We start from the raw sequence: 17,932 nt of genomic DNA, 5'->3' as shown, positions 1-17,932 counted from the left end.
CCTGGTCACCTCGAGACAGCCCATTTGCCATCTGTCCTGGCAGAGCCAAGGGCTCCATGTTCAACAATAGCTGGAAAGTCTCAAGGACCACCCTTCCCCACCCTTGCCCCACAGGCATGGCCCTGAGTGTCCTATTATGTGTGCCTGAGAGCGTGTTCCTCTGCCCACAGTGGCTAAACCCGGGGACTCCAACCACCCTACAGCCACAGATCATTTTTAAGGCACTTAATCCATGAGGTTATTAAGTTACACCCCACAAGTCACCATCTGGCTTGGGGGGGGGGGGGGGGGTTTCCCACGTGGGTCTGGTCTCCTGGCACTACTTGAATTACACCAGCTTGAATGTCAGTCCCTGAAGACAGTGTAAGAGACCCTCCCTTCCTCCTAGTTCCCTCCCTCTTCCCCCAGGTTTCCATTGTTTTTAAGGGAAAGGTGAGGAGATGGATATCAGGAATCAGCATTTATGGGACACCTGCCACGTGCCAGCCCCTCTTCTGGGTACGTTCTGCATGTAGCTCACAAAAGCTTCATAATAAACTGTTGTAGGAGTTAGCGTGCCCATTGTACAGATTAGGAAATCAAGATCATGTCATTTATTGAAGCCAAACCAGAGATTTAAATGCAAAGTTGTCTGACTTCACATCATGATCTCTCCAGTTGCTTCTCTCAGCAAAATCTCCCCACATTTCTTTACAAAGTGACAGCCCTGGAGGAGGAATTAGCATTGATTCATACACACCTTGGCCCATCCCACCTGGATGGTCCCCTCCCCATCCTTGGACAAGATGGCAGCTGCCCTCTAAAAGTGCCCAGAGTAGCCCTGCCCCCTCCATCCTGAACCTCCGACAGTGGCCCTTGTCCCTGTTGTCTACTCTGTCACGGGGTGCTGGCTCTTGGCTAGTACCCCAGGCTCCTCTGCTCCTGGATGCTGATCTCGACTTGGCTCGGTGCCCAAAGGGCTCTCATTCTCAGCCCAGCTCAAGGAGGGTCCCACTCCATCCTGGTCCAGTGCCACCACATCTACATCTCCAGCAAGGGCTCTGGAGGATGGAGAAGTGTAGACCTCAGTGGAAACCTCAGAACTCAGAGCGTCTGATGGGGCTGCTTTATGGAATCCCCAAGGGGAAGTGCTCCAGGTCTCAGACACGCACAGTTAACCCTCACGGTCACCCTGAGAGGCGGTGTGAGCCCATGTGCAGGCAGGACATGGAGGGCAGCGAGGAGGAGCGGAGGACGTGCCAAGGCGGCCCGGCCAGGGAGCTTCTCTGGAGATGACGCTCCGGTTGGCTACCAGCAGAGACGGGTTCTCATCTGAGACCAGAGGGTCTTGACCGCATCCTGCCCAACTTTCTCTTGAACACAGGCTTGCGTGTGCTTGCACCAAAACACACCTGTGTAGAGTCCCTTGACTGGCATGTCCCAGCCTCTTCCCATGACATTTGCCAGCGTTAAAGTACTAATATGGCTACTATTGATGCAACAGCAATGCTGTGCCAAGACTGGTCCTAAAGATGTGTGTGTGTACGCATGCACACGCACGTGTGTGTATGTAGGTAACCATCTAATTCCATATTTTCAATAAGTCTACACATATAATCTCATACATATATGTAAAGCTCATTTCATCACTAAAGAGTGATGATGTGCTCACAACTGTTCTCGACATTTCATATGTAGATAAAATAACATTTATATATCTTTCATAGATTTGTATAAATCGTTTAAAATCTCACATACATATACACATATGTAGAAATCACATTAAATCATTAAACAGTTACTATCTGCCCCAAGATTATATATAGAAAACTGAAACACCAATCATAAAGAATGTATGCACCCCTATGTTCATAGTAGCACAATTTACAATAGCTAAGATCTGGAAACAGCCCAAGTACCCATCAGTAGACAAGTGGATAAAAAAACTGTGGTACGTTTACACCATGGAATACTGTGCAGTAGTAAAAAAGAAGGATCTCTTACCTTTTGAGACAGCATGGAGGGACCTGGAGAGTATTATGCTAAGTGAAATAAGCCAGCCAGAGAAAGACAAGTATCACATGATCTCACTCATATGTGGAATCTAGTTAACAAAATAAACTGATGAACAAAAATAGATCCAGAGACACAGAAGCACAGAACAGACTGTCAAATCTCAGAGGGAAGGTGGGTTGGGTGGGAGGGAGGGAAGAGAACAAGCAAAGAACTTGTCTGCATATATGCCTAACCCATGGACACAGACATTAGTGTGGTGAAGGCCTGGGGCGGCGGGTGGGGGCAGGCTAGAATGGGTCAATGGGGAAAAAAAGGAGACATCTGTAATACTTTCAACAGTAAAGATAACTTTAAAAAATATACAGTACATGTCTATTGTAGTGTTTATAAATAGACACTTTAAAAACAAAAAGGATATGAAATGTAAATGAAAATTTAACAAAAATGAAAGGAAATGTACAGTAACCATGAAAATTTAACAATAGTTATAAGCAGCAACAAAAGCAAAAACACATGAAAATATTCAGAGCACAATATCCTGAGATTTTAGCAGTGGTAAACTGACTCATATTCTCGCATTCTCCCCTTTGTTTGTCACCTGAGAGATGTGTGACTCATCATACAGGGATCAGCATGAAAGGGTTGTCAGGTTGACATTAGAATTGTTCAAGATGGGAGACATTCAAGAAACGATGTTTCCGTGTGTGTGTGTGTGTGTGTGTGTGTGTGTGTGTGTAAATCTTGTTTAATTATCTAAAAATTCCCTACGAGGCAGACACAGTTGTAACCCCAAAAGGCTGAGGGAGGTGATACCATGGATGTGATACAAGGTCTCAGGTGAGCTCTTGTCACTCCGACTCAGACCTGCTCCCCCAGAGTCCAGAGCTGTCCCTGCCTCAGTTGGGGACAATTCCAGCTTTCCAGCAGCCCGAACCCCATGTTGCCTTACCACCTTTGACTTCCTCTGACTCCACAACCAATCCACCAGCAGATCTTGGTCTGCCTTCAAAGCACACTCAGACTTCACTCCTCACCACCTCGCCATCCCCTCCCTAATTCAAGCCTCTGTAGAGGACAGAGGGACAAGTGGGAGAACCTCACGTTAGTCTCCTCACCCTCACCCTGCTCTCACCTGGAAAGTATGTGAGGAGGCCACCTTTTCATCTGAAGTCAAAGGAGAAGGGGACTTCAGTAGAGATTTGTGTGTACCTCCTAAAAAGTAGGGGACATTGTGGGTTGGCATCTGACTCATGCCTGAGAAATGCACTGGACAAGGCAGGGAGGCAGACTGTACTCCACCAGTGAGGCATTCGCTGCTGTTCAGAAGTCATCTGTTTGGGCTGAGGGGGTGAGTGTTTCCCATGAGCCACATGTGGTCCAAGGCATGGCAAAGAGCTGGCTTGGGGATTGATTGTCTTGCCCTAAAGGGACCAATAGACCTCAATTGGAGGAATTAGCAGTGGACCACTAGACTCCTAGGGGCTGAAGAGGGAGTAATGGGCTCACAGAGTTCGTTTGGCGATTCTGAGACTGGCCACCATCAACTGAGGGAAATCGCCAAGAAACCCATACAAGTTGAAAGACACAGAGAGAGAGACATCTATGAGGCCCAGAGAATGAAAATGCCCATCTGCCAACAACAACATTTGGTCCTTGTAAAATCAATCTTTCTTGCTTCCCTCAATCAAACCAGAAAAGGCATCTAGGGTCAGCAAGAATGAGGAGAGCCTTCACCTGAATGCAGTTGGAAGCATTGATATTTAAATAGAACATGACCATTTTTGATTTTTGAATTGAAGCTGTGTTTGCGACTTTAAGGAACTATTATTTACCAAAAAGGTCCTGCCGCCTACATGTCTTGTCATCTAGGGTTAGGAGAGGGCTATTCCATTAAGCAGACTTCACGGGGTGGTGAGAGAAAAATAAAGTTGCTTTTGGAATTACATTCACCATTGTTCAGCATAGTGGTGAATCACTTAGTTGTTGATGTATCTGACTAGATGGGCATTTCAACTCACTTCACTCTTTATTTTCTCGCTGTTGGGCAAGGGTCCTTCTAGCATGATATCACACCAGTTAGCCTCGAGAGACAAAGGAATGTGGTTTTTGTCTTACAGATGTCCCACTCTGAAACATCCCCAAGGCCTCGTCCAGTCTACTGGAAGGACCAGAAGCAGTCAGGAGCAAAGGACTTTCCAGGTGTGACCTTGACTACTCAGGATGGAACCAGGACCCTGGAGAAAGAGCAAAGAGGCACACTAAATGACAACTATGGCAACCACAATGACACCAAGAATAATAAAGAAAAAGGAAAGGGAGACCAGCCAAGGCTAGCCCACAGACTGAAAGGGAAATGAAAAATGAATGGGGCATCATATCCTAGACCCTGAGGGTGTTTGTGCCTGTGTGTAAGGTGTTCCCTCCAGGACTGCCTCGAGGGCAGTTCAAGAATCAGGACAGGATTACCTGCCTTCTCACATTCCTGGACCCCGAGTTTCTTCACAACAGGGACTGAGTAATCCGGGCCTTTCTGCAGCTGTGCAGCACCCAAGACAGAGCAGTGGGCTGACTATGGCTGCTGGATGGATGGTAGAGCAGACAATGACCTTATGCAAATCCCTCTCCCAGGATTATTCATTGCCATGAACCCCTGAAAGACTCCTCTTCCTCTTTCCTGCAGCCCCTGCAAAGTCTTGGGAAGCCAGAGGCCCTCAGCAGTGTGCCTCTCATAAGAGCCATGCTGCGATGGTCCAGGCAATGAGAGAGTGCGGCGGAAGGACTTTGCGTAAGTCCACAGTGACAGATATCTCTGTTAGCCATGTGTGGCAGTTCGGGTTGTACAAGATGGAACTCCATGAAGGTGTACTCCTGTGCAAGGAAATTTTCTGGGCATACCAGGGAAGAGGTGAATGCCCATTTCACGCCCCCCAAAAAAAATAATCCTGTGCTCCCCTTCCAAGGTCTTCTGGAATCAAGCTGGTGCTGCCCAGTGACAAGTTGCCTGAGTAAGTAAAGCCTCAAGCCAGATGTGGCTGGGCAGGCCTGTGCTACCCAGGAACCCAGACACAACCTAGAAGCATCAGAGGCCTCAACCCCCTGGAGGCCCCAGAAACTTCTCTGTTCAGAAACCACAGAACCTGTTTGTGAATTTCATGCACAGGCTGCAAAAGGTGGCGGGGGGGAGAAACAGGCAAACACAGACGAAGTTTCAACCTTTTTATTCAAAGCAGCTTTTCACAATGTATAAATACTGCATATTAGCACACATGAAAATACAACTTCTAAGGCACCCAGAAATGTGTTCATACACGTTACAGGACCATTCACAAAGAGAGTGTACAATTTGCTCTAGACAGTCAGCATTTGATAAATCAGATTATTATCCCCCAGTACTGCACCCAGTCTCAGGAAATATTTACAACATGGTGAGAAAGGGTCAGCTGTACCTGCTTGATAATTCTATGAAGTACTCATACTTACAATATTCAGAACTAGTTCAAGACTCTCCCATGACAAAAGAAAACGAGTAGCCTAATTTGCAAAGGTCTCCTTGGATTTTGGTGTGTGTGCTACATCCAGGATCAAACCCAAACACTCCTAGGGTGGGCTGGATAAGTTTTTGGTAGCCTGCTTCATTATCAGAAGTTTGGTAATAAGCCTTACCACTAGAATACCACTTCTTCAGCATCAAGCATTTCTCAACCAGTTAAAGGATCGATGATTTCATCATGAATGAGAATGGAGAGCATCACCTGGTGTGAGAATAGAAAGAAAATTCTTCTCACGTCATCAGGAACTGGAATGGGTCAATGTAGAACACAAGGAAGTGGAAATTTGGCAACTGTAGGATGGCTGTTCAGTGTAGTCACATCTGAAAAACTCGCCGTAGGGGTTGTTATTCAGATGGAGCCGTCCACACTGGCCAGAGAACCTGGAAGAATGCCAGACCTCCACTTTTGATCGTAATGGATAAAGGCTGGGACTGCACAGCAAAAACACCCACCTGAGATAGCGAGTTTCCATCTGAGAAACTCATCTTTCAGAGCCTTCTCCAGATGACAACACACCCCTCTGTATGGCCAGCCAGGGGGAGCATGCAGTTGGTGGAAGCGAGCAGTTTCTTTGTGCCTTGAAGCATGCACACCTCTGTCTAGATGTGCCTACGATCTATGAAACTCATGCTTTGTTGAAATAATGAAATTCTTTGGTCCTTGGTTTTATGAAAGGCAATATTTTCACAATCCTGTCAACATGGGCATCAGCAAATGACTTCAAGCTGGGACTAATGGCGCAGGGACAAATTAAATAGTAGATGGAAAACTCTACACCCTCCAAACTTCCCAGAATCCCCTGAACTCCAGCATCAGGTCAGGTGTGGGGCTAATGAGGCATGGTCAAGCCAACAGATGCCAGAGCTGAAGCTTAAAACTAGATGTCAACTTTTCATACTGCAAACATTTGAAGCATATCTCCATCCCAGTGGTAGATAAGTTGACTTTATGAATACTATTCAAGATGAACCAAATAGTAACTTGACTTTAGCCAGGCTGTAGTCTTGGTCTCAAAATCATCTTTAAAGCCTAGGTAAGGAGAATCAGTTGGTGCTGTGACCAACTGAAAGGAGTCATAATTTTAAGGGAATTTAAGTCCAATTTTTAGTTGGTTTTACTAGGTCCCAAGCACAGTGGACACACACCACCAATGAGCTCCATGACTCGCGCTCCATTAAAACGGCCTGGGTTGGATGGACTCAGCCATTGCGTATGTTCTGCACCTAGTTTGCCTTTGCCCTGCTAAACATGGGTTTCGTATGGCTTAACACACACAGTTCATTGATAAGACGCTCAGGACACATGGGAATGCTGATTGTATAACTGAAATGAACTTCAGATTGTCTACACAAGACTCACATGTAAACTTTATTAACATCTCTCAAGGAATGCTGATCTCAGCCAGGTTGGACGTTTCCAAGTCACCCACAAAGAACCTGGGGTCAACCACCAGGGTCAGGAGCAGGAAATGCCATTTGTTCAGAACAAATGATGGACCAGCAGCCCTCCCTGTGACCGTGTCTAAATCAGTACAAAGGTGGCTCCGGAAAACCTGTCCTTGGTCTATGTATATGGCCAAAGACAATCACCAAGGTGCCTTTCTGGCCCCTGCAGCCATCAACTCAACCAAACTCTTCAGATAAGCCATAACTTACAGACTGCATGGCGTCCATCAACATGGCTTACATTGCTTGGAAGAAACAACCCGTATTACCCTTTTTTTTTTTTTTGCAACAAGCTTAAGGCTCTGTTCACAAACTCCATCAACTGCCACACAGTGAGAATTTATGGGGAGATCTTAAACTACATATGTAGTTGTAAAGGTTGGAAAATTTACTGATCCTAATGGTAAGGCTTATTCACAAATGCAATACATTTTCAAATTACACTTCAAGAAAAAATAATTAACCTGCTCTCTAATAATATAAGAGCAGGAGAGTCTAATGGGAAAAAAAAAAACCACACAAAACCATTGGCACCAAACCAGTATGCTATTTTTTGAAAGAACAAGTGATATTAATGAAAAAGATTGCCTAAAACGCATATTCTAACTTACCACAGAAATATAAAAGTTTATATTCTGAAAATATATACTGTATTAAAGTCTGTAAGCATTTCAACCAAAATTTGCAGAAATAACTAAGAGACACTTATCTACAACAAAAATATACATGCAAGACAACCCCCAAATGGTTTCCCTTAAATATCTACAAAGGCAAAGTGTAGATTTTTAAAGATTATACAAAACCATTTACAGAGAATAAAATAAAATACTTAAGAAATCTCATTTAGAGTCTTAAATACTGTGTATATTAGTGAGAGTGTCTAAACTAATATATACAACAGACCTAAGTATCTGAATATAGAAACACAAAGGAGAAGCAAGTCTGCATTTTAAATATTCACGTAGGAACATTTGAAGATGTTTGTATGTGTTTCTCTTTGTTTAAAAAAACTTCCACAGAAACTAGATTGTAAAACTGCATGAATGTAACTAAATTTCAAATTTTAAAAAGTTTACAAATTTTTAAGCCAACAGTTAATAATGGGAAATGCAATTCAGCCTTCAGTCAAGGCTATTTTTAAATGTGGAAATTCAGAGATACAGTTGCATTGATCAAAGTCTATTGTGATTATTACTTTTCCATCCTCATACTAAACTTTATATGAAAAAAAACAACATATTTCCGTGATTCAGAGAGAACATTTCCTAACTTAATCTAAATTGAACAAGAATAACATTTTAAATCATTTCTCTACCACCTTCTCATAGTTATCCAATTTCATCCTTAAAGGGTAATTTTTGATGTTTTTTTGCCCACGGACATTATTCCAAAGCCAGAAGAGACACGTGGGTACATCAGCATTAGTCGGTGGCTTCCAAATGGTGAGGAGCTCTGACCACCTTCTACAAAAGGCCTCTTGGAATGCGGCCGTTAACTCACGTGTTTCCATTACAAGACGCTGATACCAATCTCCAGGGACTGGAGCAGAGAAGAGTTCTAATGCATGGCTAACAAGATGGCAAGCAGTGGGTTGCCTAGAAGGTTCCTTGACTGAAGAGGTACCCTTAACTTCCCACCCACAGCTGTTTTTCCAACCCCACAGGTAATTCTGGAATGTGGCTGCCAAATCAAGGCACAATTCCTCAAAGACTTGCCCAGGAATTGCAGACACAGGGTGGGGTAGGGTGGAGTAAGTTGGGGCAGGGTGGGGTACAGGCAAAGCAGGGTAGAGAGTGAAGAAAAGGACCCTATGGGTAAAGAGAGGGTTCTGGGATAAAAGATAACAAGTGGAAACCTAAGCCCTATTTCAAGAAAGCTATTAGACAAACCCCGACACACCCACAGGTCTGGTATTTTCCATCACAAGTCAATTTGCTATATGTTACCTGGATTTCACCTACACGTGATCGAAACAACTACCCAGAAAGTGAAAAGATCCAGAGCTTCAGTCTAAACAAATTTAACCAACTTTTGCCCAATTTGTGGAACATCCTTCTTGAATTGACAATATGGAAACAACCAAACACAGACCATCATTTGAAACACTTCCTGTTATAACCAGAACCTAGAAATTAACGGGAATTCCACCTTAGTAATGGTTTCACATTCCTACCTTATCACCAGAGATCCTTGAAATGTTTATAAGCTAAAATATTTCTGGTGTTTTCAGCAAGGAACAAAGATGGACACTGATTGAAAGAAATTTCCAAACATTCTCTTCCATCTCCAACAAGAATACTGACACTGCTTCTACGGTAAACACGTCTGCCCCTGGAAGGTAAACAGAAAGCAAGGGTCTCTTTCTTTAGGGGACTTAGCAATGCTACACAGGTTATCTGCCACAACACACAAGAATGAGGTTTGTCTAGGGGCTTCGGAGAAGCATACACTTGCTTTCTCAAAGGAAGAAATAAAACCAAGTGGAAATGTGATAATAGGCATTTAGGCAAAAGCAGGTGTTTCTCTAGAATAATTCCCTATAGTCTAGGTCTGCAGTTCCTACAGGATCCCATGTGGACAAAGGGAAGGGCACATAGGACTTCAATTTGATCTTCCTCTGGCTAGACTCATCCAAGGTGACTGTCCCCTGCCGGCTCCCCATGGCCAAGACAGCCCTCGATGGAGAAAGGTGGAAGATAAGAAGCTTCATGAAGTCATGGAGAAACTCAAAAGCAGAGATGCTGTCTACAGAGGGAACCAAGGCCATCTTAAGGATCAAGAGTCCAGATAAACCTCAGATTCACTGTCTAAAGGACCATGTCTCTAGTCATAAGACTAGACACTCAACGTGTCTCTGAAACACAAAGCTCAGAGCCATGAGCCTCTCTATCTGCCTGGTCACCTTCCAGAAAGAAAAAGGACCAGACAGAGGTACATAACCAACTGTAGCAATGACCCTTCTTTGCTCAGCCCACCTCCCTGTCCCCAGCTATGCCCAGCTCTCGCTGCTTCACTCAACTCTCCAAGGAAGGGTCATGAGAGACGGGTGACTAACATAGGAAGAGAGAAGACAAGTGAGCAAAGAGCCTCTGAGGACACTCAGGGGCTGCAGAGTGAAGATAAAGCTCATCCCTGGTTTCTCCTAAGAACAAGGATTCCCTCATTACACCAAGAACCATTCTACAAGCCGAGGACCTGGCACAGAGCGATTCCTTTCAGCCACAGACATCCTCCCACTTTTATCTCTCTGAATTTTATTTCTACATGGTTCCTTGCTACAGTGCACCAAACAGCATAAACCTCACATGGGATTTGGTCCAGGGCAGTATGAAAATAGTATCTGTGTGAAGACAGATATCATAATATATAAACAAAAATAAATAAATTAAATAAGTCTGATTAAAGAAAAAAAAACATTTTCCTAGGAGTTTATGTTTTTGCAAAACTAGCTTTACATATAATACACATAAATTATCAGAATTTCCACTTACATTGTTTTAAAAATATATATATTTAACAAAACATTCCTAAATGTACAATATCTAGTTTTGTAAATCACTCGGGTGGATTTTAAGACCAAGCCCTAAAAGTTATACAGATTTGCATCAGAGAGGAGACTGAGGCTGGCTCTACACAATTGTTTTGCTCTTCAGTCTGGAAATTCCCTAAGATGGACCGTCTCCCTTCCCCTGATCTGCACTTAACCAGAACGAGCATGCTGGCCCAGTCTCCAGAAGAGGCACTGTGCAGACGCAGTCTGAGTCAGAAAAATGGGGAAACTGGTCTTCCCCTTCCTGGACTTGGATGGTGCATTTCAACAAGTGGGGACAGAACAGTACCTGGCAGAGGCCTGGGAAGATATAGCCCTCATAGCTCTCTAGCCAGGGGGGTAGGGACACTGGGGAGGCCAAGTATACTGCGTTTCCCATCTGTTACACAAAGTCAAACCAATGAAGAACAACCAACACAAACAAAGAAATTTACACAACCCTAGGTATAGAGACACCTTGACAAACTCCTTGGCCGGGCTTACACTGGGCTCCGATTTCTGAAACACAGGGCAAAGCTGGAAGTCAAGTGCCCTTGATCATTGTGGCAAGTGAGCCAGGGCCCTTTAGACTTCGTAAATTTTGTCCTGCAGGTAGCTGAACAGGGAATCCAGGCCTTTGGAGGAACTCCAGAGCTGCTTCAGCATGAGGCATTCTTTCTCATTCACATCTTCAAGCACCGATTTCAGGAAGCTGCGGACAAGGCATTTCGACTCCTCCAGTACCTGAAGGGAAAGGCACAGGCCTCGTTAGCCAGGCACCAGGGACTCTGCTCCAGAAGAACACACTTGGCCTGTGAGGCACCACTCAACCTCCTGATGCCCAAAGGCAGAGGAGGCTGCCTACTGCAGTCTGGGTTTCCCAGGCCCGTGTCCCCAGCAATGCCAGGAATGGGTTCCAGGTGTGCTATGATGTTGAGCCCACAGTCCCTGGGATGGCTGAGTGGAGCCCACATGATCCCCAACCCCAAGAGCTTTGACTTTTACCCAAGGGCAACATAAACTCAGTATCACTTTCTATGGTGTCATGAAAAAGTTTAGAAAACACTACTTTCACCTCCTTCTTCTTCGTTCTCATTATCTGTGAGAGGGCAGTAATGATACCTAACTCAAGGAGGGTTGGGATCACAGAGTAAGGTAATGACATGAATTAAAGGTTGTCCAAGCATCCATCTGAGCCACCTCAACAGCAATGCCTCTCCTTCAAGCTTAGTAGTAAGAGCAGTGGTAATAATGGTAGCAATCACTGTAATCCTATCTAATAAAAGAGTAATGTGCAAATTAACCATCACTCCGCTACACCCAATGGCCATGCCTGCAAGCCACGCCCACCAGCCAATCAGGAGCGAATATGCAAATAAGCCCAACCAAGATGGTTACAGCCACAGAGAGCAGGAGGGAGGCTTGGGTTTCCCAGGCAATGGAGGAAGCCAAGCTTTCCACCTGTCCTTGCCAGCCTAGGCCTCCACTCAAGACTGCAAAGTTTCAATTATAGAAGGTAAACAAATCCAAACAGAAATGGCGGCAGCCACAGAGCTGGAAAGAGCGGGAGGCTAGGGTTGCCCCTGGCAATGGAGGAAGCCAAGCTTTCCGCACACCCTGGCCTGCCCAGACCTCCACTTAAGGCTACAAAGTTTCAATTATAGAAGATACATAAACCCCAACAGAAATGGCTGCTGCCACTGAGCAAGCAGAAGGCTTGGCTCCACTCCAGGCTACAAAGTTTCAATTGTAGAAGGTAAACCCGATACCAGGGCCTCTGCTTGGGTTGCCAGGGGGCGTAGCTGGCCTGCAAACCATCACAGGCCCCTCACCCAGGTCGCCCCAGACCCCAAAGGAACCCCCACCCTGATCTGGGACATCCTTCAGGGCAAACCAGCCAGCCCCCACCTGTGCACCAGGCCTCTATCCTATCTAATAAAAGAGTAATATGCAGATTGACCATCACTCCAACACTCAAGATTGCTGCCCCCATGTGGTCAAAGATCCTGCCCCCATGTGGACACAAGATGGCCAGCAGGGGAGGGCAGTTAGGGGTCACCAGGCTGGCAGAGGAGGGAAGTTGGGGGTGACCGGGCCTGCAGGGAAGGGCAGTTGTGGGGGGACCCAGGCCTGCAGTGGAGAGCAGTTGGGGGGGGGGGGACGAGGCCTGCAGGGGAGGGCAGTTAGGGGTGACCAGGCTTGTAGGAGATGGCAGTTAGGGGCAAACAGGCTGGCAGGGGAGTGGTTAGGGGGTGATCAGGCTGGCAGGCAGAAGCGGTTAGGGGCAATCAGGAAGGCAGGCAGGCGAGTAGTTGGGAGTCAGCAGTCCTGGATTGTGAGAGGGATGTCCGACTGCCCGTTTAGCAGGCCTAAACAGGCAGTCGGATATCTCTTGAGGGGTCCCAGATTGGAGAGGGTGCAGGCTGGGCTGAGGGACACCCCCACACCCCCGTGCATGAATTTCGTGCACCGGGCCTCTAGTAATGAGTATAATTACAATAATTGTGATAATGAGTGAGAATAGTGAGAATAAAAATAGTAGGAAAACTGTAGTATTATAGAAGTAATAATAGTAGTAATGTTGTTAAAGGAGCAATAGTAGTAATGTCAGTAATATAGTAGTGATAATGGTGATGATACTAACAATACTATAGCATGATAGCAGTAATTGCAGTAATGATTATTAGTAATGCAGTGGTAGTAATAGTAACAATAATCATAGTAATGAATAGTAACAATTATAGTCATCATAGTATTAATAATAATACAAATGCCACTGCAATCACCATTAACCAATAAGGTCTATGAGCAGTACTTTTCCTTCATTCTGTCATTTCTTGCTCATGATAGCTCCATGACTAAGTAGTCTCCACAGGATAGATGAAGGACCTACACTCAATAAGTGAAGTTGCCAGAGTTGCCTGATGGACATGGCTGCAAACATCTGGCTGATTCTAACAGGCTTCATTGCTGCCTCGTTCTGGCAGAGGCTCTGCTGGGAAGTGCAGCATCCGAGCATCACTCCTTTGGCCTCCACCATCTTCTGCTGATGTCAGAACTCCAGTTCCCATTCTCCAAAAGCGTGTTCACATAGAAAAAAGCAAGACAAGAGCTCCCTTGCTCAAGCAGGCTGGGAAGGGGCTGTGATCTTATTCTTCAGCCTGGGCTAGAGGCTAACAGGCAGTGAGGATGGGCTGGCAAACCAAGACTGCCTCTTTCCTCCCAAGAATTCCTCTGAAGAACACCATCTCCCAGAGGCTGTGGGTAGATTCCTTTCTTGGGGAAATCAACCCGAAGCTCCTGAATTCATAAACATTAATAGGAGAGATTTCCTTGCCATATTTAACAGCTGGTTTCACCTGAAAACTTTTATTGCCCAAAGACCCAACTCCTCAGTGGGGCTTGGAGGCCTTTCTCCCACCTTCCTTTTCCTACTTTGTCCCTTGATTGCCCTGGGCACCTGCTCACATCACCATGAGTTGCTACTTAACCTCCCCATAGGTTTGGAACTCGTGTGCTCTAACTCACGCTGCTGCTGCTTCTTAGAATTTCTACCTGCCTCTCCAAATTGGAACAGAAGAAGTAAAATTGTCATTATATGTGGATGGCCTGATATTATATATGAAAAACCATAAAGACTCCACCATAAAACTGTTAGATCTAATAAATGAATTCAGTTAGGTTGCAGGATACAAAATTAATATTCAGAAATACGTTGCATTTCTATATATGTAAAAACAATCCCATTTACAATTGCATCAAAATGAATAAAATACCTAGGAATAAATTTAACCAAGGAGATTAAACACCTTTACTCAGAAAACTCTTAAGACATTGATGAAAGAAACTGAAGATGACACAAATAAATGGAAGGATAGACCATGCTCATGGTTTGGAAGGATTAACATTTTTAAAATGCCCATACTATCCAAGGAAATCTACAGATTTAATGCAATCCCTATAAAAATGCTAATGACATTTTTCATAGACTTAGAACAATAATCTTAAAAGAACTTTTTAAAATATTTTTATTGATTTTCAGAGAGTGAAGAGAGAGAAAGACAGAGAGAGGGAGGGAGAAACATCAATGTAAGAGTAAAACATCAGCTGCCTCCCCTACCGTGTCTTCAGCCTGCAATCTGGGCATGTGCCCAGACCAGGAATCAAACAACAACCCTATGGTGCACAGGATAATGCCCAACCAATCAAGCCACACCAGCCAGGGCAATAATCCTAAACTTTATATAAAACCACAAAAGATCCCAAATTGCCAAAACAATCTGGAGGAATAAGAACCAAGTTGGAGGTATCATGTTCCCTGGTTTCAAACTATACTATAAAGTTATAGTAATCAAAATAGTATAGCAATGGCACAAAAACAAATATTTCAATGGAACAGAACAGAGAGTCAGAAATAGACCCACAATTCTATGGTCAATTAATCTACAACAAGGGAAGCAAGAATATATAATGAAGAAATGACAATTTCTTCAATAAATGGCGTTGGGGAAACCGGACAGATACATGCAAAAAAATGAATATAGACCACCTTCTTCCTCCATATACAAAAATAAACTCAATACCATAAAACTCCTAAGAAAAAACTTGGGGTGTAAACTTTCTGACATCAGTCTTAGAGATTTTTTTTGGATATGTCTCCCTGAGCAAAGGCAACAAAAGCAAAAGTAAAAAAATGAAATTACATCAAACTAAAAAGCTTTTGCACAGAGAAGGAAACCATCAATAAAAAGACCACCCACTGAATGGAAAAAGATATTCATAAATGCTACATCTGATAAGGGATCCAAAATATATAAGGAACTCAGTTTAACACACACACACAGAAAAGACCCTAAAAACAATCCAATTAAAAAATGGACAGAGGACCTAAATAGATATTTCTCCATAGAGGACATACAGATGACCAAAAGACACATGAAAAAATGCTCAACATCACTAATCATCAGGGAAATACAAATCAAAACTACAATGAGATATCACTTCACACCTGTCAGAATTGCTATTTTTAAAAAGCCAACAAATAAGTGTTAGTGAGGATATGATGAAATGGGAACCCTCATGCATTATTGGTGAGGTTATAAATTTGTGTAGCCACTGTGGACAGTGGTATGGAGATTCCTCAAAAAATTTAAATATAGAACTGCTATACAGCCCAGCAATTCCACTTCTGGGTATCTATTCAAAGAAAATAAAACACTAATTCTAAAAGATATATGCAGCCCTATGTTCACTGAAGCATTATTTAAATAGCCAAGATATTAAACAACCCATGATTCCATCAGTGGATGAATGGATAATGAAGATTATACACATACACACACATACACACATAATGAAATATTATTCAGAAATAAATAGGATGAAATATTACCATTTGCAACAACATAGATAGACTTACAGGGTATCTATGCTAAGTGAAATAAATCAGAGAAAGATAAATACCATATGATTTCACTTACATGTGGAATCTAAAGAAAAAAATAAACAAACAGAAACAGACTCATAGATACAGAGAACAAACTGATGGCTGGCAGATGGGAGGAGGGCTGAGGGACTGGGTGAAAAAGGTAAAAGGATTAAGAAGTACAAATTGGTACTCACAAAATAGTCACAGGGATATAAAGTATAGCATAGGGAATACAGTCAATAATCTATATAATAAAAGCATAATATGCTAATTAGACTGGACAGCGGTCCTTCCAGACGTCCTTCTGGATAAAGCCGGGGCTGCGAGGGCTTAGGCAGCTGCTGCGGCTGCAAGGGCTGAGGACCTTTGCATGAATTTCGTGCATCAGGCCTCTAGTATTATAATAACTATGTATGGTGCCAAGTAATTATCAGGGGAATCTCTACATAAATTACATAAATGTCTAACCACTATGCGGTACACCTAAAACTAATCTACACTAATAAAAGAGAAATATGCAAATTGACCATACCTCTGTGACACCCATCAGCCAATCAGGAGCGAGTATGCAAATTAACCCAACAAAGCTGATGGGTTAATTTGCATACACAGGCACGGAGCAACCGGGCGGGGCGGGACACCTGCTATGAGGAGGAGGACGGGAGGGGAGGGGGCAGAGGGAGCTACAGGAACAGTGCTGCGGCTAGGAGCGAGGACTTGCAGGCTCCCGGGCGGCCAGGAGCGAAGCCAGGGGAAGGAAGGCCTATTCTTGCACGAATCTTTGTGCAACGGGCCTCTAGTATAAAATAATGCTGAATGTCAAAACTAATTAAAAAATTAAAAACACAAATAAAAAATAAACAAAACCAAAGAATAAACAAAACACAATAACAACAGACTCAGATCCAGAGAACAAACTGATGGTTGCCCAGAGGGAACGGGGTAGGGAGGTCAGTGAAAAAAGTGAAGGAGATTTGAGGTACAAACTTCCAGTTATAAAATAAATAAGCCATGGGGATGTAATTAATGTACAGCGCAGGAAAGAATTAATAATATTGTAATAACTTTGTATGCTGACAGATGGGGTACTAGACTTATCAGGGTGATCACTTTGTAAGATATATAAATGTAGAATCACTATGTTGTATACTCAAAACTACTATAATATTGTATGTCAACTATACTTTAACAAAAATATTCTTTAAAATTTCTACCTGCCTATGCAGCTGACTCTAGGGTCATCAACCATCCCCGTTTGCCCAGGACCAGGGGGTTTCCTGGGAACAAGGGGTTTCCAGTGTTAAAACCAGGAGAGTCCTAGACAAATGGGCACAGTTGGTCACCATAATCCTCGGGAAGATTTAAAGAGAATCCATAAGTGTTCATGAGCAATTCAGGACTATCACCACCCATCATCACCACTGGCATAGTCAGGCTTCCAGGGAGCAGAGTTTACATACAGTAGGTGCCAAATAAAGACTGGTGAGTCCAATCAGGAGCGCACAGCAGCTCAGTGGGGGTTCAGGATAGGCAGGGAGAAGGAAGGGAGGGTCCCAGGTCTGGCCCCATAAACCCAGCACAGAAAGCGTCCCCTGGCCTTATTCTTCAAAGCTTCTTTCTCATTTCCTGAGCAGGCCCTGTGGTTGCAGGGGTGGCCTTTCCTCCACCTCTCAACAGGATATTTCCCCACGGTGCTCAGAGTGACTTTTATGAGATAAAATCAACACTTAATTAAAAATCGGCGCCTCTGAGGAGGTGTCATTTATTTATCTATTTTTCGGTGTCTTCAGAGTCCAGCGGCCAATGCTTGAAGGTGCCAAGTGCTCAGTGGGCAGGGAAATACAAGGAACGTGTGCGCTGCTTTCTCTCATCCCTCGGCTGGTTTCATACACTCTGCCCTTATTTGCCTTTGCTTATTGTTTCTTTGAAAACTATAGATGTTTTGTGTCTGGGGAGTGTTGAGGACTTTCTTTTAAGGCAACAC

General features: G+C 43.9%; 1 protein-coding gene across 1 annotated transcript in view; it reads right to left on the bottom strand.

Annotated features, from left to right (window-relative positions):
• Positions 1–10,547: 10,547 nt before the first annotated feature.
• The window catches only part of CDYL2 (chromodomain Y like 2), a 159,941-nt gene continuing 152,556 nt past the window's right edge, over positions 10,548–17,932 (bottom strand). Inside the window, exon 7 of the mRNA XM_054711032.1 lies at positions 10,548–11,264. Within this exon, the coding sequence (XP_054567007.1) occupies positions 11,106–11,264 (159 nt within the window). The 3' untranslated portion in view covers positions 10,548–11,105. The remainder of the gene's footprint in view (positions 11,265–17,932) is intronic.

This window comes from Eptesicus fuscus, chromosome 21 (assembly GCF_027574615.1).
Source record: "Eptesicus fuscus isolate TK198812 chromosome 21, DD_ASM_mEF_20220401, whole genome shotgun sequence".
NCBI classification, from domain to species: domain Eukaryota; kingdom Metazoa; phylum Chordata; class Mammalia; order Chiroptera; family Vespertilionidae; genus Eptesicus; species Eptesicus fuscus.
The sequence above is the reverse complement of the archived record's forward strand: the minus strand, read 5'-3'. Positions and strand labels throughout refer to the sequence as shown.